Source organism: Balaenoptera physalus, assembly GCF_965194825.1.
Source record: "Balaenoptera physalus genome assembly, chromosome: 10".
NCBI classification, from domain to species: Eukaryota; Metazoa; Chordata; class Mammalia; order Artiodactyla; family Balaenopteridae; genus Balaenoptera; species Balaenoptera physalus.
Genome location: NC_138889.1, coordinates 83,742,477 through 83,769,732, shown reverse-complemented (window position 1 = coordinate 83,769,732; position 27,256 = coordinate 83,742,477). Strand labels below are relative to the sequence as shown.

At 39.5% G+C, this 27,256-nt stretch overlaps 2 protein-coding genes across 4 annotated transcripts in view; one reads left to right on the top strand and one right to left on the bottom strand.

Annotated features, from left to right (window-relative positions):
• Positions 1-27,256, bottom strand: part of METTL15 (methyltransferase 15, mitochondrial 12S rRNA N4-cytidine) — a 372,683-nt gene that overhangs the window by 107,117 nt on the left and 238,310 nt on the right. For 2 of the 3 annotated variants that reach the window (XM_082476638.1, XM_082476639.1), the window contains exon 7: positions 1,313-1,376. The exons of the other annotated variant lie outside the window; for it this stretch is intronic. In XM_082476638.1, coding sequence (XP_082332764.1) covers positions 1,360-1,376 — 17 coding nt within the window. In that variant the 3' untranslated portion in view covers positions 1,313-1,359. The remainder of the gene's footprint in view (positions 1-1,312; positions 1,377-27,256) is intronic. 3 annotated transcript variants of the gene reach the window in all.
• LOC309668020 (protein prune homolog 2-like) lies at positions 11,340-13,022 on the top strand. The gene has a single exon (XM_082477183.1). It carries the CDS (start codon positions 11,469-11,471, stop codon positions 12,873-12,875), a length of 1,407 nt encoding a protein of 468 aa, XP_082333309.1. The 5' UTR covers positions 11,340-11,468; the 3' UTR covers positions 12,876-13,022.

Genomic DNA, 27,256 nt, shown 5'->3' with positions numbered 1-27,256 from the left:
GATTAGTGGTCATGAAAGCAAAGGATGGAGAATAAAGGGGAAGAAACAACTTTATCAAAGCCCCAGAGGCAAGAGAAAGCATGATTTCTTTCAAGTTACTGAACAAAACTTGTGGACAGGAGTGTAGGGTGTATAAGGAGGTGGGAGGAAGAGAGAAGAGATGTCACCACAGAAGTGGCCAAGCCCCATTACACAGGACCAGGGAGGCCGCACCTCCCGGGACTCACCCTGATGAAAAAGCCAGGAAAGGATTTGAAAGTCACATGACCAGATGTGCAGTTGGGGAAAATATTCTGGCCTCTATGTGGAAAGGATGGATGAATGGATGAATAGAAAACCAACTCTTAGGACTTCCCTGGCAGTCCAGTAGTTAATGCTTCATGCTTCCACTGCAGGGGGTGCGGGTTCAATTCCTGATCGGGGAACTAAGATCCTGCGTGTCACGGTGCAGCCCAAAAAACAAACAAAGAAACCAACTCCTGCTCTTCAAACTCCATGAAACAGGCCCAAGTAGGGTTTAATTGCTCCTGCAGCCCATCTGCCCCTTAGTCTTCTACTGGGGCCTAGAGCCCAGAAGACAGCCCCCGAGGCTGAGTCCACCATCAGGAATGCTATCATATGGAAATAATGAATAGTTTTCATTTAATGGTTGTTTCCTTTCATACTCTGTATGGCCCCTCACGCCCCCATCCCAGTCAGGTGGCCTCCATTGGTTTCTGAGTCTCCATGCCCAGCTTTTATAGCTCTAACAAGTCATCTACAACCCTCCACCGCTGCTACCTCAAAAACATTTTTCTGTTCTCTCTGCATCCCTGCAGTAGACCCGCAGATTATGGCTCAACACAGAGAAAAAGGAGCACAGAAGAGGTCTGGAATGTTCGCTGTAATCCCAAACACGTAAAAGGTCTTGGCCTTATGTGATAAATCATACCTTCCACATCTGTCAGTGGAAGAATTGAAAGGGGCACATCTCTTCTTCTGTGTGTGGCCAAATGGTTTTCTCCCAGCACTAAACAAGCCCATTTGAAGCACAGGTTGGCAGGGGTCAATTCCTTTATCATTACACACATTTTAACAATCCAGTTGCTCAAAGAATATAAAGCTCTATAACTGCCAACAAAGCGAGAGCTTTGAAGAGCCTTTCAGAAGGAATTATGTACACAAAATTCTAATTGTTGCATTGATTTAATGCCCCTCTTTGTGTTCCTACCACTTTCTTATCATAATTATGTACCTTCTCTACACTTTTACCCCATCTTATCATTCATGCATAGAACCAAATAGGAGAGAGGGGCCTATAGTAGTTACCCACCTTAGGTACCTGTAGACTAAGCAAGAGGTGATGACTTTAGGTCTTTTTCATAAGACCGTGCAGCCTAGAAAAAGAAAGGGCAAGTGTTTAGAAAGAATAAAACAAGCAATAGGTTAGATATTTTTACTTCTTCTCTGTAAGTTAAGACATTTTTGCTTATTAGCAAGGTTAAGACAAGTTTATAGCCATTATGACTACAAAAGTGATTCAATATTAGCATTATACCAAAATGACAGATGCAAATGCCAGTAGGGAGAACATTCTGAGCAGTTTAAAGGGCTCTAAAAATGCAAAGCATTATGTCTAGTTTTCTCATTAGCCTCATATAGCTATGGCATCCCACCTGTAGTCAATATTCTATCATCCATGTTCAAAATAGGCCTGATTTCAAAAAAACAAAAGAAACCTTCACTCAGTTTCCTGAAGTAGAAAGAGAAAGGAAAGAAGGAAGAAAGGGAGGGAGGGATGGAGGGAGGGAGGAAGGAAAGAAGGAAGGAAGGAAGGGAGGGAGGGGTGGAGGGAGGGAGGGAGGAAGGAAAGAAGGAAGGAAGGAAGAGAGAGAGAAAGGGGGAGAGAGTCAGGCTATTGATCAGGCTAAGGTGATATAATACAGCTCATGCACTTTATTCATATAGGAATGTTCCTGAGCTCACGTTTGTAGTCAATTTACTTATATTTTAGGTACAACTTTAATGAGCGTGATTATCTAGTTTCCCAGTCCAAGGTATCCTGGAGGCAGCAGGTCACCTAGGAGACACACACAGGCAGCATCAAAAAGTGACAGCTGGGGAGGATGAGGCAAGATGGCGGAAGAGTAAGACACGGAGATCACCCTCCTTCCCACAGACACAGTAGAAATACATCTACACGTGGGACTGCTCCTACAGAACACCCACTGAACGCTGGCAGAAGACGTCAGACCTCCCAAAAGGCAAGAAACTCCCCACGTACCCGGGTAGGGCAAAAGAAAAAAGAAATAACAGAGACAAAAGAATAGGGATGGGACCTGCACCAGTGGGAGGGAGCCGTGAAGGAGGAAAGGTTTCCACACACTAGGAAGCCCCTTCGCGGGCAGAGACCGCGGGTGGCAGAGGGGGGAAGCTTTGGAGCCACGGAGGAGAGCGCAGCCACAGGGGTGCAGAGGGCAAAGCGGAGAGATTCCCGCACAGAGGATCGGTGCCGACCAGCACTCACCAGCCCGAGAGGCTTGTCTGCTCACCCGCCGGGGCGGGCGGGGGCTGGGAGCTGAGGCTCGGGCTTCGGTCGGATCGCAGGGAGAGGACTGGGGTTGGCGGCGTGAACACAGCCTGAAGGGGTTAGCACACCACAGCTGGCTGGGAGGGAGTCCGGGAAAAAGTCTTCAGCTGCCGAAGAGGCAAGAGACTTTTTCTTGCCTCTTTGTTTCGCGGCGCGCAAGGAGAGGGGATTCAGAGTGCCACCTAAACGAACTCCACAGACCGGCGCGAGCCGCGGCTATCAGCGCGGACCCCAGAGACGGGCAGGAGACGCTAAGGCTGCTGCTGCCGCCACCAGGAAGCCTGTGTGCGAGCACAGGTCACTCTCCACACCGCCCCGCCCGGGAGCTGGTGCAGCCCACCACCGCCAGGCTCCCGTGATCCGGGGACAACTTACCCGGGAGAACGCACAGCCTGCCTCAGGCTGCTGCAACGTCACACAGGCCTCTGCCGCCGCAGGCTCGCCCCGCCTCCTCCGTACCCCTCCCTCCCCCCCTGCCTGAGTGAGCCAGAGCCCCCGAAGCAGCTGCTCCTTTAACCCCGTCCTGTCTGGGCGGGGAACAGACGCCCTCAGGAGACCTACAGGCAGAGGCGGGTCCAAATCCAAACCTGAACCCTGGGAGCTGTATGAACAAAGAAGAGAAAGGGAAATTTCTCCCAGCAGCCTCAGAAGCAGCGGATTAAAGCTCCACAAACAACTTGATGTGCCTGCATCTGTTGAATACCTGAATAGACAACGAATCATCCCAAATTCAGGAGGTGGACTTTGGGAGCAGGATATATTAATTTTTCCCCTTTTCCTTTTTTTTGTGAGTGTATATGTGTATGCTTCTGGGTGAGATTTTGTCTGTATAGCTTTGCTTTCACCATTAGTCCTAGGGTTAGGTCCGTCCGTTTTTTTTGGTTTTTTTTTTTCTTCTTTTTTTACTTAAAAAAATTTTTTTTCCTAATAAATGTTTCCTTAATAATTTTTTCCTTATTTCCAATTTTTAGAAATTAACAAAAAAATTTTAATAAGTTTTTTCATATTTTTTATTTTTAAAAATTAAAATTTTTTTTCTTAATAAATTTTTTCTTAATTTTTTTCTTATTTGTATTATGAAAAATTAATAAATCTATTTAAAAAAATTTTTTTCTGAATAAATTTATTCTTAATTTTTTTTTCTTATTTTTTATTATAATAGTTTTATTTTATTTTATTTTATCCTCTTTCTTTCTTTCTTTCTATTTTTTTCTCCCTTTTATTCTGAGCCGTGTGGATGAAAGGCTCTTGGTGCTCCAGCCAGGCATCAGGGCTGTGCCTCTGAGGTGGGAGAGCCAACTTCAGAACACTGGTCCACAAGAGACCTTCCAGCTCCACGTAATACCAAATGGTGAAAATCTCTCAGAGATCTCCATCTCAACATCAAGACCCAGCTTCATTCAACGACAAGCAAGCTACAGTGCTGGACACCCTATGCAAAACAACTAGCAAGACAGGAACACAGCCCCATCCATTAGCAGAGAGGCTGCCTAAAATCATAATAAGGCCACAGACACCCCAAAACACACCACCAGACGTGGACGTGCCCACCAGAAAGACAAGATCCAACCTCATCCACCAGAACACAGGCACTAGTCCCCTCCACCAGGAAGCCTACACAACCCACTGAACCAACCTTAGCCACTGGGGACAGATACCAGAAACAACAGGAACTACGAACCTGCAGCCTGTGAAAAGGAGACCCCAAACACAGTAAGATAAGCAAAATGAGAAGACAAAAAAACACACAGCAGGTGAAGGAGCAGGGTCAAAACACACCAGACCTAACAAATGAAGAGGAAATAGGCAGTCTACCTGAAAAAGAATTCAGAATAATGATAGTAAAGATGATCCAAAATCTTGGAAATAGAATAGACAAAATGCAAGAAACATTTAACAAGGACGTAGAAGAACTAAAGAGGAACCAAGCAACGATGAAAAACACAATAAATTAAATTTAAAAGTACTCTAGATGGGATCAATGGCAGAATGACTGAGGCAGAAGAACGGATAAGTGACCTGGAAGATAAAATAGTGGAAATAACTACTGCAGAGCAGAATAAAGAAAAAAGAATGAAAAGAACTGAGGACAGTCTCAGAGACCTCTGGGACCACATTAAACGCACCAACATTCGAATTATAGGGGTCCCAGAAGAAGAAGAGAAAAAGAAAGAGACTGACAAAATATTTGAAGAGATTATAGTTGAAAACTTCCCTAATATGGGAAAGGAAATAGTTAATCAAGTCCTGGAAGCACAGAGAGTCCCATACAGGATAAATCCAAGGAGAAACATGCCAAGACACATATTAATCAAACTATCAAAAATTAAATATAAAGAAAACAGATTAAAAGCAGCAAGGGAAAAACAACAAATAACACACAAGGGAATCCCCATAAGGTTAACATCTGATCTTTCAGCAGAAACTCTGCAAGCCAGAAGGGAGTGGCAGGATATACTTAAAGTGATGAAGGAGAAAAACCTACAACCAAGGTTACTCTACCCAGCAAGGATCTCATTGAGATTTGACGGAGAAATTAAAACCTTTACAGACAAGCAAAAGCTGAGAGAGTTCAGCACCACCAAACCAGCTTTACAACAAATGCTAAAGGAACTTCTCTAGGCAAGAAACACAAGAGAAGTAAAACACCTACAGTAACAAACCCGAAATATTTAAGAAAATGGGAATAGGAACATACATATTGATAATTACCTTGAATGTAAATGAATTAAATGCTCCCACCAAAAGACACAGACTGGCTGAATGGATACAAAAACAAGACCCATATATATGCTGTCTACAAGAGACCCACTTCAGACCTAGAGACACATACAGACTCAAAGTGAGGGGATGGAAAAAGATATTCCATGCAAATGGAAATCAAAAGAAGCTGGAGTAGCAATTCTCATATCAGACAAAATAGACTTTAAAATAAAGACTATTACAAGAGACAAAGAAGGACGCTATATAATGATCAAGGGATCGATCCAAGAGGAAAGTATAACAATTATAAATATTTATGCACCCAACATAGGAGCACCTCAATACATAAGGCAAATACTAACAGCCATAAAAGGGGAAATCGACAGTAACACAATCATAGTAGGGGACTTTAACACCCCACTTTCACCAATGGACAGATCATCCAAAATGAAAATAAATAAGGAAACACAAGCTTTAAATGATACATTAAACAAGATGGACTTAATTGATATTTATAGGACATTCCACCCAAAAACAACAGAATACACATTTTTCTCAAGTGCTCATGGAACATTCTCCAGGATAGATCATATCTTGGGTCACAAATCAAGCCTTGGTAAATTTAAGAAAATTGAAATCATATCAAGTATCTTTTCCGACCACAACGCTATGAGACTAGATATCAATTACAGGAAAAGATCTGTAAAAAATACAAACACATGGAGGCTACACAATACACTACTTAATAACGAAGTGATCACTGAAGAAATCAAAGGAGAAATCAAAAAATACCTAGAAACAAATGACAATGGAGACACGACGACCCAAAACCTATGAGATGCAGCAAAAGCAGTTCTAAGAGGGAAGTTTATAGCAATACAAGCCTACATCAAGAAACAGGAAACATCTTGAATAAACAACCTAACCTTGCACCTAAAGCAATTAGAGAAAGAAGAGCAAAAAAACCCAAAGCTAGCAGAAGGAACGAAATCATAAAGATCAGATCAGAAATAAATGAAAAAGAAATGAAGGAAACAATAGCAAAAATCAATGAAACTAAAAGCTGGTTCTTCGAGAAGATAAACAAAATTGATAAACCATTAGCCAGACTCATCAAGAGAAAAAGGAAGAAGACTCAAATCAGTAGAATTAGAAATGAAAAAGGAGAAGTAACCACTGACACTGCAGACATACAAACGATCATGAGAGATTACTACAAGCAACTCTATGCCAATAAAATGGACAACCTGGAAGAAATGGACAGATTCTTAGAAATGCACAACCTGCCGAAACTGAACCAGGAAGAAATAGAAAATATGAACAGACCAATCACAAGCACTGAAATTGAAACTCTGATTAAAAATCTTCCAACAAACAAAAGCCCAGGACCAGACGGCTTCACAGGCAAATTCTATCAAACATTTAGAGAAGAGCTAACACCTATCCTTCTCAAACTCTTCCAAAATATTGCAGAGGGAGGAACACTCCCCAACTCATTCTACGAGGCCACCATCACCCTGATACCAAAACCAGACAAAGACGTCACAAAGAAAGAAAACTACAGGCCAATATCACTGATGAACATAGATGCAAAAATCCTCAACAAAATACTAGCAAACAGAATCCAACAGCACATTAAAAGGATTATACACCATGATCAAGTGGGGTTTATTCCAGGAATGCAAGGATTTTTCAATATATGCAAATCAATCAATGTGATACATCATATTAACAAATTGAAGGAGAAAAACCATATGATCATCTCAATAGATGCAGAGAAAGCTTTTGACAAAATTCAACACCCATTTATGATAAAAGCCCTGCAGAAAGTAGGCATAGAGGGAACTTTCCTCAACATAATAAAGGCCATATATGACAAACCCACAGCCAACATTGTCCTCAATGGTGAAAAACTGAAACCATTTCCACTTAGATCAGGAACAAGACAAGGTTGCCCACTGTCACCACTATTATTCAACATAGTTTTGGAAGTGTTAGCCACAGCAATCAGAGAAGAAAAATAAATAAAAGGAATCCAAATTGGAAAAGAAGAAGTAAAGCTGTGACTGTTTGCAGATGACATGATACTATACATAGAGAATCCTAAAGATGCTACCAGAAAACTACTAGAGCTAATCAATGAATTTGGTAAAGTAGCAGCATACAAAATTAATGCACAGAAATCTCTTGCATTCCTATACACTAATGATGAAAAATCTGAATGTGAAATTAAGAAAATACTCCCATTTACCATTGCAACAAAAAGAATAAAATATCTAGGAATAAACCTACCTAAGGAGACAAAAGACCTGTATGCAGAAAATTATAGGACAGTGATGAAAGAAATTAAAGATGATACAAATAGATGGAGAGATATACCATGTTCTTGGATTGGAAGAATCAACATTGTGAAAATGACTCTACTACCCAAAGCAATCTACAGATTCAATGCAATCCCTATCAAACTACCACAGGCATTTTTCACAGAACTAGAACAAAAAATTTCACAATTTGTATGGAGACACAAAAGACCCCGAATAGCCAAAGCAATCTTGAGAATGAAAAATGGAGCTGGAGGAATCAGGCTCCCTGACTTCAGACTATATTACAAAGCTACAGTAATCAAGACAGTTTGGTACTGGCACAAAAACAGAAATATAGATCAATGGAACAGGATAGAAAGCCCAGAGATAAACCCACGCACATATGGTCACCTTATCTTTGATAAAGGAGGCAAGCATATACAGTGGAGAAAAGACAGCCTCTTCAATAAGTGGTGCTGGGAAAATTGGACAGATACATGTAAAAGTATGAAATTAGAACACTCCCTGACACCATACACAAAAATAAACTCAAAATGGATTAAAGACCTAAGTGTAAGGCCAGACACTATCAAACTCTTAGAGGAAAACATAGGCAGAACACTCTATGACATAAATCACAGCAAGATCCTTTTTGACCCAGCCCCTAGAGAAATGGAAATAAAAACACAAATAAACAAATGGGACCTAATGAAACTTAAAAGCTTTTGCACAGCAAAGGAAACCATAAACAAGACCAAAAGACAACCCTCAGAATGGGAGAAAATATTTGCAAATGAAGCAACTGACAAAGGATTAATCTCCAAGATTTACAAGCAGCTCATGCAGCTCAATAACAAAAAAACAAACAACCCAATCCAAAAACGGGCAGAAGACCTAAATAGACATTTCTCCAAAGAAGATATACAGATGGCCAACAGACACATGAAAGAATGCTCAACATCATTAATCATTAGAGAAATGCAAATCAAAACTACAATGAGATATCATCTCACACCGGTCAGAATGGCCATCATCAAAAAATCTAGAAACAATAAATGCTGGAGAGGGTGTGGAGGAAAGGGAACACTCTTGCACTGTTGGTGGGAATGTAAATTGATACAGCCACTATGGAGAACAGTATGGAGGTTCCTTAAAAAACTACAAATAGAACTACCATACGACCCAGCAATCCCACTACTGGGCATATACCCTGAGAAAACCATAATTCAAAAAGAGTCATGTACCAAAATGTTCATTGCAGCTCTATTTACAATAGCCAGGACATGGAAGCAACCTAAGTGTCCATCATCGGATGAATGGATAAAGAAGATGTGGCACATATATACAATGGAATATTACTCAGCCATAAAAAGAAATGAAATGGAGGTATTTGTAATGAGGTGGATGGAGTTAGAGTCTGTCATACAGAGTGAAGTAAGTCAGAAAGAGAAAAACAAATACAGTATGCTAACACATATATATGGAATCTAAGGAAAAAAAAAAAAAAGAAGAGGGTCATGAAGAACCTAGTGGCAAGACGGGAATAAAGACACAGACCTACTAGAGAATGGACTTGAGGATATGGGGAGGGGGAGGGGTGAGATGTGACAGGGTGAGAGAGTGTCATGGACATATATACACTACCAAATGTAAAATAGATAGCTAGTGGGAAGCAGCCACATAGCACAGGGAGATCAGCTCGGTGCTTTGTGACCACCTAGAGGGGTGGGATAGGGAGGGTGGGAGGGAGGGAGATGCAAGAGGGAAAAGATATGGGAACATATGTATATGTATAACTGATTCACTTTGTTATAAAGCAGAAACTAACACACCATTGTAAAGCAATTATACTCCAATAAAGATGTTTAAAAAAAGAAAAAAAAAAAAAGTGACAGCTGGCAGTGCAAGAGTTGATGAAGAAGACAGAAAACCTCTGAAAAGTTGATACTGGAACTCCAACACAGAGCCCTGCACTCAACAGGCTCTATTACAGCCCTCTAGAATAATTTATGATTGAGTCATCAAGACAAGATCAAATTAGAATGTTCTATTTAAAAAAGCTGGGAAATATATATACATTTTCAAAGATGTTCACCAAAAATAGTTTAAAGGAACCTATTTTTATACGTATGAACTTTGTAACCAGAACAACTCATTTCCTTAATGTTCGAGATGGATAGTTAATATTTTACTGTATGTTGGTTATGTCCTAATTTTAATCTCAAGCTACCTGCCCCTCCTGCCTCTCCCGCCCCTCAGTGACCAGGGATCCACACTCAGGAAACACAATGTCATCATACTAATACTACCCTAAACTTAACAAAATTAGGTAGGTAAATTTACTACCACCTCCCCAAATAAAAGCACATATTGCTACCCCAGCCCCAAATATATGACTCCAGAGTTATCTATGCTGCTGCCTGCTGCCAATCATATTCAATATATGTTAGTGTATGTGCTGACCAAATTGAAATTCAATTTTAGCAGGCCACGTAAGAAGACATCCTTCTAATCTAACAGTCTGAGCTCTTTGTGACTCAATTTGTCTTTGAATCCCTTGAGTCAGAATCTCAAGATATCAAATCATTGTCACCCAATTGAGCTTAAACTCTTGAACCTGGAAGAGAAAGACAATAGATTGACTGGGACCTTGAAAATGGAGCAAGAACCTACATAGGTGATGTTTTGCGTGATTCTTTTCACAAATGTTAAAAATGGAAAAATCAGGGTCACCAATGCCAAATCAAACTTGAGATAAGAATTCTGCAGTACTAATGGTCAAGGTTTCTAGACACCATCAATACTTGAAGTAAGAGTGAAAAAGAATAAAAGAGGGAGAATGGTAAGTGTACAAACACCAAGAACCACCATCCACTTGGGGATAGCATGCCAAATTTTTTAGCATAGCACAAAGGAGGAAAGAACCCCATGGAGAAAAGCTTTACAAAGCCATTCATAAAAAGTCATGGTCAGTGTTATAGGTTGGAGAAAGGGGGCATATCAGTCAGGATAGTGCTATAGTGATGGACAACCCCCAAGGTCCAAAGCTTAAAACAACAAATGTCTCTTTCTTTCTCATGCCACATGTCCACTGCAGGTCAGCTTGAGCTCTGCTCTATGTTGCCTGCCTTCCTCACTCCAGGATCTAGGCACACAGAACAGCTATTATCTGGTCATTGCAGTTCATAGTGACAGAAGGAAGGAGAGGAAGTACTAAAGCATATGTTGGTCCCTAGAACCTCTGCCTGGATGACTTTTAAGGGAGTAGGAAGTATAACCCTCCTGCAGGGAGGGGCTTCAAATACTGGTGCACTGGAATGCAGTCACTACAGGCAGTAGGGTAAAGTGCCAAGAGGTCCGCCAAAGATCAGGGCTTTTTGAACTTCAGCATACACGGGAATCCTGTGGAGAGCTTTTTTTTTTTTAAATATACTTTTTAAATTTTTTTTTTTTTAATTAATTTTTTGGCTGCGTTGGGTCTTTGTTGCTGCACGTGGGCTTTCTCTAGTTGCGGCGAGCGGGGGCTACTCTTCGTTGCAGTGCTCGGGCTTCTCATTGCGGTGGCTTCTCTTGTTGCAGAGCATGGCTCTAGATGCGCGGGCTCAGTAGTTGTGGCATGCAGGCTTAGTTGCTCCGCAGCATGTGGGATCTTCCTGGACCAGTGATCAAACCCTTGTCCCCTACATTGGCAGGCGGATTCTTAACCACTGCGCCACGAAGAAAATTCTCCCCCAGAGCCAGAGGCCTGTGAGGCAAGAGAAATCGCATCGGAATTAGAAGAGTTTCACATAGATTCCGAAGAAACGGGGCTGCCAGGAACTCAGTTAGCAAGCTTCCCGGACACACATCAACCTGCTTCCTTAAGTGAAAGAAACCATCTTTCTGCAGAGAGAATGTCTTCCAAAGATGATAAGAGATCATCTTTTGGAAGCCCTAGGCAAGACCAGAGTTGGATGGTCTTGGGCCGTAGTGAGGTTGGTGACCCATCATCGGAGATTAGGGACTCAGGGCCTGGATGGTCCGGCGAGGCTGGGGAGCCAGCCTCTGATCACAGCTTGGGCAAGGGCCCCCAAATGCAGATTCTGGGAGAAATGAAGCCTCTAGAATCTTCGGCACGAGAGGAAGCCTCTGGTCTGGGCAGCCAGTCGTGGAAGAGCATGAGCCGAGGCAGCGCTGGCCCCGATACAGTTATGTTGCAGGCTGTCACCCATGACAATGAATGCGAAATGCTCTCACCACAGTCTTCTCAGAAAAACATAATCCCTGAAACGGAAATGGAGGAGGAGACAGAGTTTCTTGAGCCCAGGACAAGGAAACTAAGAACAAAAGGACTACTGTCAGAGGATGTGGGAATGGACATCCCCTTTGAGGAGGGAATGCTGAGTCCCAGTGCTGCAGACATGAGGCCTGAACCTCCTAATTCTCTGGATCTTAATGGCAGTCATCCTCAGAGAATCAAACTCACAGCCCCAAATATCAATCTGTCTCTGGATCAAAGTGAAGGGTCTATTCTCTCTGATGATAACTTGGACAGTCCAGATGAAATTGATATCAATGTGGATGAACTCGATACCCCCGATGAAGCAGATTCTTTTGAGTACACTGGGCATGAGGATCACACAGCCAACAAAGATTCTGGCCAAGAGTCAGAGTCTATTCCGGAATATAGGGCAGAAGAGGAGCGAGAGGACAACCGGCTGTGGAGGACCGTGGTGATTGGAGAACAGGAGCAGCGGATTGACATGAAGGTCATCGAACCCTACAGGAGAGTCATTTCTCATGGAGGATACTACGGGGATGGCCTAAATGCCATCATTGTGTTTGCTGCCTGTTTTTTGCCAGACAGCAGTCGGGCGGATTACCACTATGTCATGGAAAATCTTTTCCTATATGTAATAAGTACATTAGAGTTGATGGTAGCTGAAGACTGTATGATTGTGTACTTCAACGGTGCAACCCCAAGACGGAAGATGCCAGGGCTAGGGTGGATGAAGAAATGCTACCAGATGATTGACAGACGGTTGTGGAAGAACTTAAAATCATTCATCATTGTTCATCCATCTTGGTTCATCAGAACAGTCCTTGCAATTACACGACCTTTTATAAGTTCAAAGTTCAGCAGTAAAATTAAATACGTCAGTAGCTTATCAGAACTCAGTGGGCTGATCCCAATGGCTTGCATCCATATTCCAGAGAGCATCATCAAGTGCGATGAAGAGCGATCTTATAAGAGAAGTGTGAGAGATGAGGCAATGAGATACATCTGCGCATCTGAAAACGTGGAAGGAGAAAGAATTTGACTCTGTTGACCCCACCGATGATTGAAATCCCTCAGAATCCTTCCGTTTTGGCATGCTAGCTACATCTTCTTGACTACCTTTCAGCCTCTGAAGTGGTCCCCCAACCCTTGGACAGACTGTAGAGACTGATTTGAGGTTCAGAAAACATAATCATTGCAGATCTATGGTTAGAATCTAGAAGCCAGAAAAACCAGGTTCCTTTCACGAACAGAGTCCTGGAGAGCTTCTTAAAACACAGCTTTCTGGGCCCCACCCTCAGCCGTCCTAATTCAGTAATCCTGGGTGGAGCCCGAGAATGTGCATTTCTTTATATACAGGCATACCTCGTCTTGTGCTTTGCTTGATTGCACTTTGCAGATATCGTGTTTTTAACAAACTGAACGTTTGTGGCAATCCTGCCTCAAACAAGTCTATCGGGATCATTTTTCCAACAGCATTTGCTCACTTCATGTCTCTTGGAACATTTTGGTAATTCTCGCAATATGTCAAACCTTTTCATTATTATTATATTTGTTATGGTGATCTGTGACCAGTGATCTTTGATGTTACCACTGCAAAAAGCTTACGACTCCTTGAAGGCTCAGATGATGGTTAGCATCCTTTAGCAATAAAATATTTTTAAATTAAAAAAAAATGCACATTTCGAACAAACTCCTAGGTGATGCTGATGTTGCTGGCGCATAGACCATACTTTGAGTAGGAATGATACAGAGCTATTGCTGGGAAGCAGCTGTCCAAACAGACATTATGTGTTCCAACCTCCTCCTTGCATCTAGGTGGGGACAAATGACTGGTTCTCACCAAAGAAATATGAGCAAAAGTGATGCGTGTCACTTCTTGAATTAAAGTGGTTAAAAAGAAGTGCCTTTTTCTCCCACTTCCTTCTGCCATATGCTTTCTACTTGTTGATGCCTGAGGCAATATTATAGCTCATGTTTGAGGTTAAAGACTTCATCAGCCTAAGCCACCTTCCCCCACGGACAAGAAGAACCTACATCAGATTACTATGGGAAAAAGAATAAATTTCTATCATGTTAAGCCACAAAATATAGGGATTCGTTTTTTACAGCAGGTAGCATTACCTTATCTGACCCTGGAGAGACTGGGAAGAAGGTCAAGAGAATCTTGACCCTCTGTCCAATATTTATCATTTTTCTCTCCTTCAGTTACATGAGAAACCTCTCTGCCTCCTTAACTTTTACAAATGTCACCTCCTTTGATCCTCCTTTATTGTATCTGTTTTCTTCTCTAACTCACTGTGGTAACAGATAAAATTAAATGGATTAGGATTATGGGGTGAAAAAACTCAGAATCACTTTAATTCCTGCTTAGGGTACTAGCTTAGTACCTTAATAATTCACTTATTTATAGTTTATCCATTCTTTTAACAAAATCTTACTCAGTGCTAACTTACATATGGCTAAAACAGCCCTGTCTCCAAAATTGGCCTGGGCATCACCCCTGGTCCCTCCCATAACCATGGCAGATATCGAAAATTAGAAGTGCTTTTTCTCACTGAGTCCAGAGAAAGCCTCAGAATCCTTTACAGCAGGGTGCTCCAAATAGCCACGACCAGTAAATCCATAATGGTGGTTTTGCCATGAAGGAAAAAAAAAAAAAAAGCAATATGTATCCAAGTCATTTCTATTTGTATCATTTTTATCAATAAATGGATTTTTCCAAAGATGTTGCAAAAGGTTTGGTCTCCTGTGGTCACTCATTTCAACCTAATATGTTTTCCTGAGTAATGGAAGCGGTAAAGACCATATTACGTTTGCAGCTAAGTTTCCACACCGATTTAGGTTCCACTAAGCAGATATGCCCGCACAAAACTTGAAATGCAGAAATCAGCAATGTGAGATAGAAGCCTTATATGAAGAGACTGGACCTTCAAGCAAACACTACTGCAGAAGTGTTTGGTTCTCCTGAGGCAGCAGTGAGGAAGGTTTTACAGGCCAGGACCTGGCATCAAAGGCACAGAACAGCAGGTGTCTACGGCAGACAGGTTTCTCTTAACAAGTCCCTGGTGTGGTTGGGCAATTCATCAGGCCATTGTTCCTGAACGAGCAGGACCTACGCTTGGTTCCACCTTTAGTTCCAGGCAAGATGCGATCCTGTTCTGGGACCCATACTTTAGAGGCTCTTGCTCTGGCTCTCCTCTGGCCACCTCCCCTCCCCCACAAAAAACAAAACAAACAAACAAAAAACACTGAGTGAGAAGTATGTGGGGTCAACAGGACAAACTTAACTGGATTTCTAGCCCCAGATTGTGCCCTGGGAACATGGACCCGGATTCCTTACTCAAATAGCCCTGAGCTTTCTGCAAGGGCCTGTGTGGGCCTCTACCCTGGGGCTATTCTCCAGTGGACCACACTGCCAGTGGGACACCTTTAGGCGTGAGGGCAGCTTGTTGCCAGGGGTATACATAGAGCTTGGACATGTGTGCTACAGCATCCACAGATATGCAGATGAGGGTCCCCTGCAGCTTAGAATGGAGCCAGAAATGGGAAGAGAAAGATTGGGAACCTGGATTGGGGGCTGGGGTCATGCTTTTCTCATGCCACTATGCTTTGTTGAGCAACCCAAAGGAGTCTGAGAATTCTAGTCAATCTTGACCTTCCAATGTCATTTTGAAGGTAAATTTCTCAAGGTGGGAACATAGCACATATTTCATTTAATAGTTCGAAGCTTATGTTTAAGTGTTAATATTTAGAGATGTTATGTGAGTACCTACTTGTACTCTTGCCCCAGATCCCACAAATTCTAAGGACTACTTAGTTCTCTAGCCTCTGATGCATTCTGTAAGCTACTTCATGCTCTGTAATAAACCCCTTTCTGCCTAAACTATTCAGAGTTTATTTTGTTCTCTAAAACCAAGAACCCTGGTTGTTACACTTCTCTAGATGTTTCGAAAGGGGCTGTATTTTCCTCTTCTTGTAGATAAGTCTACATGAAGTCCAAGAATATGGTTTTCTTTCAGTATCAACCATAGCTTCTATTTGTTGTGACTCTTCCTGATCCCAAGGCTCTGTTACTATAGTAGGGAAGAGTATTCAAGGTTGAATGAGAGCCTGGGTTGGAGACAGCTCTAACACTTACCAAGTGTGCACTTTGAACAAGCCATTTTTAACCTCTCTGAACCCTAGCTTCTCATCTGAGAATTGAATAAGATAGTGTGTGTACATATACTTCATTGAACAGCCCTCTGCTGATGTAACATTGTCATTACTGGAACTAAAGAAAAGAGTTAATAATAGCTGACTCCAGGGGTATATTCCCTGTGGTGTATTCTCAGATGTCCTTTCTTTTGTTTACTTCAAAAACCTCTGCCCCAATCACTTCCCTCTGGAAAACCAATTCCACTGTCCTACCTTATGACTCCATTAGGAAATGTTTCTAGAAAGTCATTCAAATGTTTCCATTTGCCAATCCCATTTTGGTACTTCAAGTTCTGACTCCTTATGCTGCAGGAAACCATTTTCTTCCTTGCTTGCTATTTAAACTCTTCAACACTTGTCAAGCATTATTATATCATACTTACCCTACTCTTGGATTTAATCACACACTCTATCCACTTCAAGACATATTCATTTTCTGGAGTGTCCAATGACATGATCCACAATATCAGAGATAAGGATTCAAGCATTTAAGTTCCTCTTGGGTTTTCTTGCTTTTCTGAATCTTAAAGAATCTTTAGAGTTAGTCCTACAGTAATGCAAGTTTAAAAGCTTTCACAGCATGATGTATTTCCTTTTCATTACATTTTTCAGATTAAGAAACTACTACAGCAGTAGCCTATGCTGGCAGAAAGATAAGATTTTTGTGGCTCATAAACTTGGAAAATGGAACATATCAAAAGTCATTTTGTTGGCATATTTCAATTAAATACCTAAAAATCCATGATGATATAAGCAAGAACTGCATTAGGTCATTTCTATTTTTAAAGAATTTTCTAGTTTCTAATGGTCAGTCCTGTAAAGTTTCCCCCACCAAAAAGTAACTGATTGGAATTGTGGAACCATTGAGACATGGCATCGAATAGTTGAAGCTACATACAACCTTTGAGAAAGTGCTTTCCATTTTGGAAACAATCACTGTACCTATAGGTTCTGTGGCTGGGCACTTAGGCATATTGTCTCCATTCCTTGTCCTTCTTCAGCTCAGCTCTCTACTAGAGGAGGAGCCTGAGCCAAGCAGTCTGTTTCCCAGGATCCTATATCAGCTGTCTTCTGGCTGAGTTTTGACAAAGGAAGACAGTGGAAGGAGATTGAATGGGGTGGAAGAGAAAAGCCAGGACATTTCTCCTCCTGTGTCTCTGCTGGAGGCAGCTTCTCAGCAGTTAATTCTCCTCTGCGGCTCCAACTCCTCAGTTCCATTGCTTGACAGGTTCATTTAGTTCCACCTTCCATCTGATGACCCTCTAGGCAATAATACTGCTAAATGTTTCATCTTTCTAGCCCACAGATGGTAGTGGTTTTCTGTTGTTTAACTTTGGATTATCTTATCACTCCCTCTGTGGTTCTTAGAAATTCCATCACCTGTGTAATAATTTCCCTAAATTAACTTCAATCTGTGGAAAAATCTTAAAGTGGTTTCTGCTTTCCTGGTTAGACTCTGATTGATAGTATAATGCACCTAATTTTGAAACAATGCACATAACTATTAGTGTACCAATAGGAATGTTAATGAACTTGGATACAATAAGTCACCTTATAGACTTCTCAGGACTTTACGGGAAGTAAAATATAAATTGTGGAAAAAACTGCCCCAGCAAGAAGAGACCAATGGAATTAGAGGTATCAATGGGATCTAGAGACTTGATGGTCATTTTTTTTCCCTCCAGGTGAAATAATATCTAGGTGAGTAGTGAATATAATAACAGTTACTGACCTATTTAAAATTCTGACCTTGGGCCAGTAGGTTTATTATCTAGTATGGACTGCTTTAAGATGTTTAAAAAAAGATGATCATTACAACAGTTCAGGGTAACACTTGAAAACATTATGTCTGGTTTGTTAACAAAACAAATGCCAAATATGATATAAACCAACATCATGGAAATATTTGCTTTCATTTTTATCTCGTTCTTTCATTTATTCATTGATTATCTGCCATATGCCAGTCACTCCTCTAGGCCCTATGAATATATCCCTGAGTAAGGAAGAAAAAATATCCCTTACTTGTGTGGAGCTTATGGCCTGGAGGAGGTGAAGGCAGTGTTTGGACCAACATCAACCAAGAGTTGAAAAACTCCATAGAAGAAACAGCCAATCCACACTTAGATTTTTTTTCTAAGTTATTTGTCATCTTAAATTCTAAAAGGAAAAAGAAAATGGTCTTTTTACTTTCTAAAATATAGTAGTACATAAGGGTACTGGATTTGAAGTTTGGCAAGTTTTGATTTGACTTCAGGCTCTTTACTTTCCTGATTGGTTAAATTATCATGTTTATCAAGGATCCCTCATATAGGATCCTTGAAGTAATTTTAAAAATAGGGAATTGTGTTGAGAATAGAGGTATTTAAGTTTGGAGAACTGAATTAAGTGAATAGTTCTGCATCATTTTCATTTTATTTTTGATTCTCAGCAGTTGACCATGATGTGCTTGTGGATTCATTGTTTTTGTTGTTGTTGTTTTTGTTTACCAAATTTGGGAAACTTTAGGTCATTAATTTTTTAGATGTATTTTACTGCCTTATTCAATCCCTCCACTTCTGTGCCTTCAATTACTCTTTCATTAGACCAGTTTATATGGTCCCATGAGTCACTAAGAAAATACCATTTAAAAATTTTTTTTTGCCTCTGTTCTTCAGATTGGTTAATTTCTACTTTTTTATCTTCAAGTTCACTGACTTTTTTTTTTCATTATCCAATCTGCTGTTAATACAATACAATCATTTTTAAAATTTTATAAGTATACTTGTTAGTTCTAGAATTCCACTTGGTTTTCATAGTTTCCATTTTTCTGATGAGATTTACCACTGTACATTTCCTATATAAATCTTTTCTTTTAGATTCTTAAGTATATTTATAATAGCTAATTTAAAATCAGCATCTGCTAATTCCAACATCTGAGTCATCTGGGAGCTGTTTCTTGTGGTTGCTTTATTTTCATGATGATTAGTCACATTTTTCTATTTCTTCATATATCTAATATTTTTTATTTTAGGCAAAACATTTAAGATAATACATTATAGTGAGTTTGATTATATCATCTACCTAAATAAGCTATTAAGTTTTGTTCTGGCAGGCAGTAAAACTTCTCCTTTATTAAAAAAAAAAATCTGCTTTTATGATCTCACAAACTTCCTCTTATTCCTTTAAATACATCTGATCAACTTTTTCTACCATAAAAACTATCACGACTATAGTTAAGGGAAAAAAGGCTGTACAAATGCTCAGCAACTTAGAAGTCATGGGTATTAGAGTTTGAAGTCCATTTCATCCTTTTATTTCAAGGGTGCTTCTATGTGGAGAACCCACTGTACAGAATTGCATATATATTATTTTGTATTACCTATAAAGATCATATTCTATAAGAAAGTAATATAAATCTTTTTTAAAGTATAAATAGTCTTCCAAAATCAATTTGTAAATACATCTTAGTTTTCAAAGCTTAGTGTGTAAAAAAATGATCTTAAGCAATTCCAGGGAAGGAGTCTTATCAGCTTCATGGAAGGCTGAATTAGAGGAAATAAGAACAGCAATTTGGAGGCAAAGGAAACAAAACTACTTGTTAATCTCTGTTTGGATGAAATATGTATGAGGACTGAGCCCATATTTGAACACCTGTCCATTTCCTGTTTGAGCCAAAGACGGAAAACCAATTATTTAATAGTATTTTTGTTATTGTTTTAAAAAGAACATATTTTAAAAATACTTAAAAGTATAAAAAAATGTTTTTAGTCTTCTCAGAGATAAATACCTGAACATATTAAGGTATTTCCTTCAAATTTTGATATGTAGGTATACATGTATATGTGTATGGGTGGGTGGGTATGTGTCTGGGTGTATGTTGGGTAAAAAATCACATATATAAAACAAAATTGGATTGATGCTCCCAATATAATCTTTTATCTTATATATGTCACTAAAAACATTACATGGGCTTTTCCATATCATTAAGTGGTCTTTGAAAAATGTGATCTTTAGATAGCCAACAGGCACATGAAAAAACGCTCAACATCGCCAGTTATTAGAGGAATGCAAATCAAAATGACAATGAGATATCACCTCACACTGGTCAGAATGGCCGTCAACAAAAAGTCTACAAATAATAAATGCTGGAGAGGGTGTGGAGAAAAGGAAACCCTCATACACTGTTTGTGGGAATGTAAATTGGTGTAGCCACTATGGAAAACAATATGGAAGTTCCTTAAAAAACTAAAAATAGAACTACCATATGATCCAGCAATCCCACTCCTGGGCATATATCCAGAAAAAGCAAAAACTCTAATTCAAAAAGATACATGCACCCCAATGTTCATAGCATTATTTACAATAGCCAAGACATGTAAACAACCCAAGTTCCCATCAACAGATGATTGGCCTAAGAAGATGTGGTGTGTATATATATATATATATAAATATATATACACACAATGGAATATTACTCAGCCATAAAAAGAATGAAATATTGCCATTTGCAGCAACATGGATAGACCTAGAGATTATTATACTTAGTGAAGTCAGACAGAGAAAGACAAATATAATATGATATCACTTATATGTGGAATCTAAAAAATAATAGAAGTAAATCTATATGTAAAACAGAAGCACAGTCACAGACATAGAAAAAGTTACCAAAGGGGAAATGGGGTGGGGGAGGGACAAATTAGGAGTATAGGATTAACAGATACAAACTCCTATACATAAAATAGATAAGCAACAAGGATTTACTGTACAGCACAGGGAATTATATTCTGTATCTTGTAATAACCTATAATGGAATATTATCAGAAAAAATAACTGAGTCGCTATTCTGTACACCTGAAACTAACACAATACTGTTAATCAACTATACTTCAATAAAGAAAAGAAAACTGTGGGGACTTCCCTGGCAGCGCAGTGGTTAAGAATCTGCCTGCCAATGCAGGGGACATGGGTTCGAGCCCTGGTCTGGGAAGATCCCACATGCCGTGAAGCAACTAAGCCCGTGTGCCACAACTACTGACCCTGCGCTCTAGAGCCCACGAGCCACAACTACTGAGCTCACACGCCACAACTACTGAAGCCCGCGTGCCCTGGAGCCCATGCTCCACAACAAGAGAAGCTACCGCAATGAGAAGGCTGTGAACTGCAACGAAGAGTAGCCCCCGCTCGCCACAACTAGAGAAAGCCCGCGTGCAGCAAAGAAGACCCAATGCAGCCAAAAAAAAAAAAAATTTTTTTGTTAAATTTTTAAAAATTTTTAAAAATTAAATTTTAAGTATTAAAAAAATGTTTAAAAATTAAAAAAAATTAAACTATGATCTTTGATAGCTGTCCAACATGTCATTACAAGGATAATTTACTTATCCATCCCCCTCTTATAAGAGATTGTTGTTTCCAATTTTTCATTATCAAATAAATTAAATAATTGTTCACATATATGATTATTTCCATACAATATATTTCTGACATGGAAATGGTGGGGTGATGGATGAGTTAAGATGGCAGGACCTCAAGCCAGTGTAATGGCGAGAGTAAAGCTTGAAACAGAAATAGCGGTGGTTTTAGTTAGCATTGTTTATGTAACTGAATTGGAGAGCAGAGTATGCCAAGGCAGCAGGCTTTCATAAAATAGTTGCTCTGCGTTTCCAACAATCATTGGAAAACGGGAGCTTAGACTGAAGATTTGTAAAGCTACAGCAGAGTTCTTCATAACATGTGCTGCAGAGCATCCATTGTGAGGGATTTTAACAGGCGTTGCATTAAAGAAGTGTTCTGATGTGTAGTGACTTTGGGAAATACAGACTTAAAGCCAAACAAGATTTTCGCTCTTATGTTTTACTGCAGGACTTCCTAAAACATTTAATCTTCTTATATGCGTTTTTTTTTAAACATCTTTATTGGAGTATAATTGCTTTACAATGCTGTGTTAGTTTCTGCTGTATAACAAAGTGAATCAGCTATACATATACATATATCCCCCATATCTCCTCCCTCTTGAGTCTCCCTCCCACCTCCCTATCCCACCCCTCTAGGTGGACACAGAGCACCGAGCTGATCTCCCTGTGCTATGCGGCTGCTTGCCACTTTTTAACACACACCAAACACAGTCTACAACATGGGACATTTCCCAAACTTATTTGACCACAAAATCTTTGGTTCACTAAGAATATTGAGAGAAAAGTGTTCTGTGGAACACCAGACTGAGCAAAAGTACTCTAACAGAATTGAGGAAAAGTACATTACAGTCCAGGCCAGTGGAAAAAAACATATCAGATTAAGTTTGATTAGGTTAAATGGTTTTACGGCAAGCAATACACATCTTGAAATCTTGCTTTCAATTTAAATTCCTTATTTATCTCTTTTAAAATGCCAAATGACCTATACCCTTCTTTTGTCAGTGCATAACTCTACACAGAAGTAATATTTGGTTGGCTGTGAACTTTATCTCACTATGACATGTTTTTGCAGAGGTCATATAATATAGTGACAAAAATCCCAGCCTAGGATTTGGGACAGAGTGTTTGGCTCGGCCACTAACTAGCTTTGTGATCTTACAAAATTAACCTTTTTTGGCACAGGTATAAAATGAATTGTCTGTTCTATGAATGATTTGAACTAGATGGTCAGAAACTTTCAATGGTTCTCACCTGTTGTCATTCACAGGCTCTCTCTCTGTGATTGGTCTCACAAATTCTAGGTTGTGATGGTAATCTTACTCTCTGTTTAAGATCCACAGCATTTTTAATAATGATGCTATATTCTAAAGATATAAACCTAGAGAAAAACAGATAGTTATTCAACTTCCTATCAATAATTTTAAAATAAAAGCAATTCTGTTCCACCTTTTGCTTTCACAGACATTTGTGCCCCAGAGATCAGGGAACTTGTTCACTTACACTTTCTGCATTTTCTTTGTAGTCCCAGGTTGGCCAATGGTTTATTTGTCCTTACAATAGAGATGTTTAACCTGGGGTTAGTAGACTTCAAGGGGTCCATGAACCCCATGAAACTGTGCATAACATTTTCTCTTTAAATGTGGGAACATTTATCTTTCTGGGGATATACTCTACAGCTTTCAATAGATTTTCAAATGGCATTTTCAATCCCTCAAAAAAGTTAAAAATTATTGCTTATAGATTTCTTAAGTTTTTTGAAGAGGTATATGAAGGAAAAAACAAGGCACAGATTAATGCTCAAGTTCAAAACACTGATCTACGTTATTGCTAATTTACCCATCATCAGAATGTATGTGAGTAGAAACCTCAGGGAATAGAAATCAGCATGATTGCAAAAAGGAAAAACAAAAAGTCTACTTAGAGGCATTTTCTCCTTTTTTCTTTGCCTACTCAGGCCCTAACCACTGCATGGGAAAAAAAAAAATGCAGGAAAAATGTCTTAATGCTATGTTATAAAAACAATGATTAACCAGATAGAAGTGACATCATTGGCAAAAACGGAGATAACAATATTTATCCATTTATTAACCATGTTCTTAGAAGCCTTTAAAAGAAACGTAGCTATAAGATTGTCCAGCGTCAGTGGAGTGACTATGACATTGTCCACTGCGATTGGTCCTTTATGGAAAGGATTCTTAGGAAAGCCTGCCTGCAGGATAATTTGGCAATTTTTAACCTAATCCTGATTAGTTCAGCCGTACACTGTCTTCTGCATGCTCTCGGACTCCAGGTCTCAATTTATTAGCGTCTCTTCTGGATTAAAATCACACATATATCTCCATTCACCTCTGAGCATCATCATTCTGTGACAGTGACGGTGATAAAAATGTGGACAATGATGAATATAGCTAATGTTAATCTAGTATTGATATTTAGTATGTGCCCCACAGAAAGCCTTTAAAGTAGTGACTATTATTAACATGTTTACAGACAAAGAAACTAAACTATAGAAGGTTAAGTAATTTATCCTGGATCATAGAGCTAGAAGATGCCTAAAGCAGGATTCAAGGCCAAATAGTCCTATTCCAGAGCTTATTATGCTGTTTGGCCTCTAGGATGTAATTCAGGAATTTGGTCATATACTCCTCATTTTTCATCATCCCAATTTTTTCCATGTTGGTTCTCCCTCAGTTCTCCCACCCAGAATGCCCCCAAATTACTTCTAGATTCAGAAACGGCAAGCATTTTCCCCTGGCCCCAAAGGTGTGGTCATCTCAGTTCATGACATAGGATGACTTTGACAGACCTTGACGGTCATACCCCTTGCTGGCCAACTGTGGCTGAATCCAGTCTTTTGTGGCCAGAAATGGAAGCATTTATGTTGCAATGGCCCTATTGAAGTTAGAGTTAAACTCTGAACAGTCACATTTTACAGATTATATGTAGAGGTTTTACAGATCATATATAGACAACTGAATGTCCTGGGCTGGCCAGGAATAGACTCTACATTGTACAAGATTGTTTCCTAAACTTTGGCCATTCACATAAAACCTTCATGATTTCTTTCAGTCCTGTGCTATCTCTACCAGTATTTATGTAATATTTTGACTTAAATATACTTATTGTTTTTTAGTTAAATAAATGAAAGTTTATTTCATCACAAAAATTGAAAACTAGTATCATCTAACCTAAATAGAGGGCAATTCAACATGGGGAGGGGGAAGGGTAAGCTGGGACAAAGTGAGAGAGTGGCATGGACATATATACACTACCAAATGTAAAACAGATAGCTAGTGGGAAGCAGCCGCATAGCACAGGGAGATCAGCTCAGTGCTTTGTGACCACCTAGAGGGGAGGGATAGGGAGGGTGGGAGGGAGACGCAAGAGGGAGGAGATATGGGGATATATGTATATGTATAGCTGATTCACTTTGTTATAAAGCAGAACCTAACACACCACTGTAAAGCAATTATACTCCAATAAAGATGTTAAAAAAAAAGTTTAGTGGTTACCCTTGAGTTCACAATGTACATCTTTAATCAGAGCCTACCTTCAGATAGTATTATACTACTTCATATATAGTATAAGACCTTACAATTCTTAATTCCCCCAACCATTCTTTGTGCTCTTGTTTTGTGCATTTTATTTTTCATGTGCTGTAAAAATGCATTTCTATTTTTGCTTTAGACAGTTATTTTTTTTAGAGTAATTAAAGATTTCTTAGTTAAAAATAAAAAAAAAAGCAAATATGATGAAACAAAACCATGTTGCCATGTTGTTAAATTCTACCTGGATTTCACTGCTTTCTTAGGCTCTAATTATTGGGGTGTTAAAAAGGGAAATTATGTAGTATTACAGAAAATCTAGTACTAAACTAGGATTTCTCTTTAATCTAATCAGAAGTGTTAAAGGGGAATGAACAAGAATAATTTTTTTATACTATATGATTTACTCTTATTTAATGCCCTGTTTGCACATTACCTAAAATTCATCTTGAGCAAAACTATCCAGCAGAAATAATGCATATCATATATAATTTATAATTTAAAATTTTCTACTAACTATATTAAAAAAATAAAAATAAAGAGGAGAAATTAATTTTAATATTTTAATATTTTAACTCATATCTGAAATATTATTTCAACACTTATAGTCAATATAAAACTTATTTATGAGACATTTTACACTGTCTTTTATATCTGGTATGTATTTTACACTTATAGCACATCTCAGTTCATACCAGCTACGTATCAAGTACTCAACAGTTACACGAGGCTAGTGACTACAGTAGTACACAACACAGAAGCCTTACACTGCACACTTCAGGAAATACAGGCTAGAATCAGGATGCCTAAGGTCCAAGATCATTTGTGGTTGACATGGTTATGACCCCAACAGCCAGTTAACCTTTCCAGACCTCAGTTTCCGTGCCTTAAAAATAAGAGGATTTCACTGGCTGTCCCTGTGGTTTCAAGCTGTCCTGCTCTACTGTGATTGCCATTTGTTTATTCCCTGTTGAAGCTGTCTTTAAAGCCTTATTCCAACTATCTCGGAAACCTTCAAACAGCAAGATGCGTCATTGGCCTCCAACATGGTTGGTGAATGTTGCTACAAGAGAGCAGATACAGAGATGGTTTATATCTGAAGGTTATGTGCCTGAAAGCAGCCTCCAAAGGGGAAGCAAAGCACATCAAGAGTCAGTGTTCATCTGTTTGTTCATTAATTAATTAATTAATTAATTAATCAATCCATTCAACAGACATTCATCGAGGCTGCTCTGTATCAGGCCCTGTGCCAGGTGTTGGACACAGAAAGCTGAATAAGATATGATCTGTCAGTGGGAGAATGGGTTGGGAGGAGTTTGGTGAGACAGGGTGATGAGTACTGTTGACTGAAGCCCAGAGCTTCAGGAGCACAGAAGCAGAACTCCTAACCCAACCTAGGTCTTCCTAGAGAAGGTAGAAGGTAGCCAGGCAATGAGCAAGAGAAATGTTTTAGGCAGAGGAAGCAGCAGGTGCAAAGGCAAGAGGCATATTTGGGGAACTCGAAGCAATTGTCACCAGATTTCAAGGTGAGAAATGACAGTGGAGAGATAGTAATTAGGGTGTAGATCTGGAAAGGTCTTGGGTGATATTTAAGGATTTAGACTTTATCCTGAGATCAGAGGAGCACTGGAGATTATAAATAGGGGGCAGGTAGAAGTGCATAATAATATTTATATTAGATTCATATCTCTCTGGCTGCAGACCAGAGAAGGAAGGAGAGAGCCAAGGCTGAATGATAGCAAGGGGATCAGTTAGGAGGCTGCTGCAGCAGTCAAGGCTGAAAGAAGGAAATGTATCGGAGAGAAACTTAAGATGCAGAATCCATAAATTGAATGGACTCACTGCTGCTGGTGAGGGACAGAGAAGTGGTAGAATGAATGATATTCCAGGCTCTGGCTTAGATAATGGTGACATTTCCTAAAATGGGAACCAAAGGAGGGGGAATAAGTCTGTTCACTATTTTCTTGACCTGGAATCTGACATCATTTGTAGAACTTATGGAAACTACCAAAGCAGTCTTGGGTACGCTTTGGAAGGCTTCATGTAAATAACTGGATGCTTTCCTTAGGTGAGAGTTATACATGTTTATTTCATGTTCATTGATGAGGAAACAAATGGATCATAATACAATAATATGAAGCTTTACTTTATAGTTTAAAGTTATAACTTTTTTCCATAGAGACTTTGAAGCATATTGAAAACAAGATAAAGTTGTTATAGCAGTAACTTCTCTGAGTTATCCTTGAAGTATCCTCCTCTACCGTAATCTGGCCTCTAGAGTTTATGGA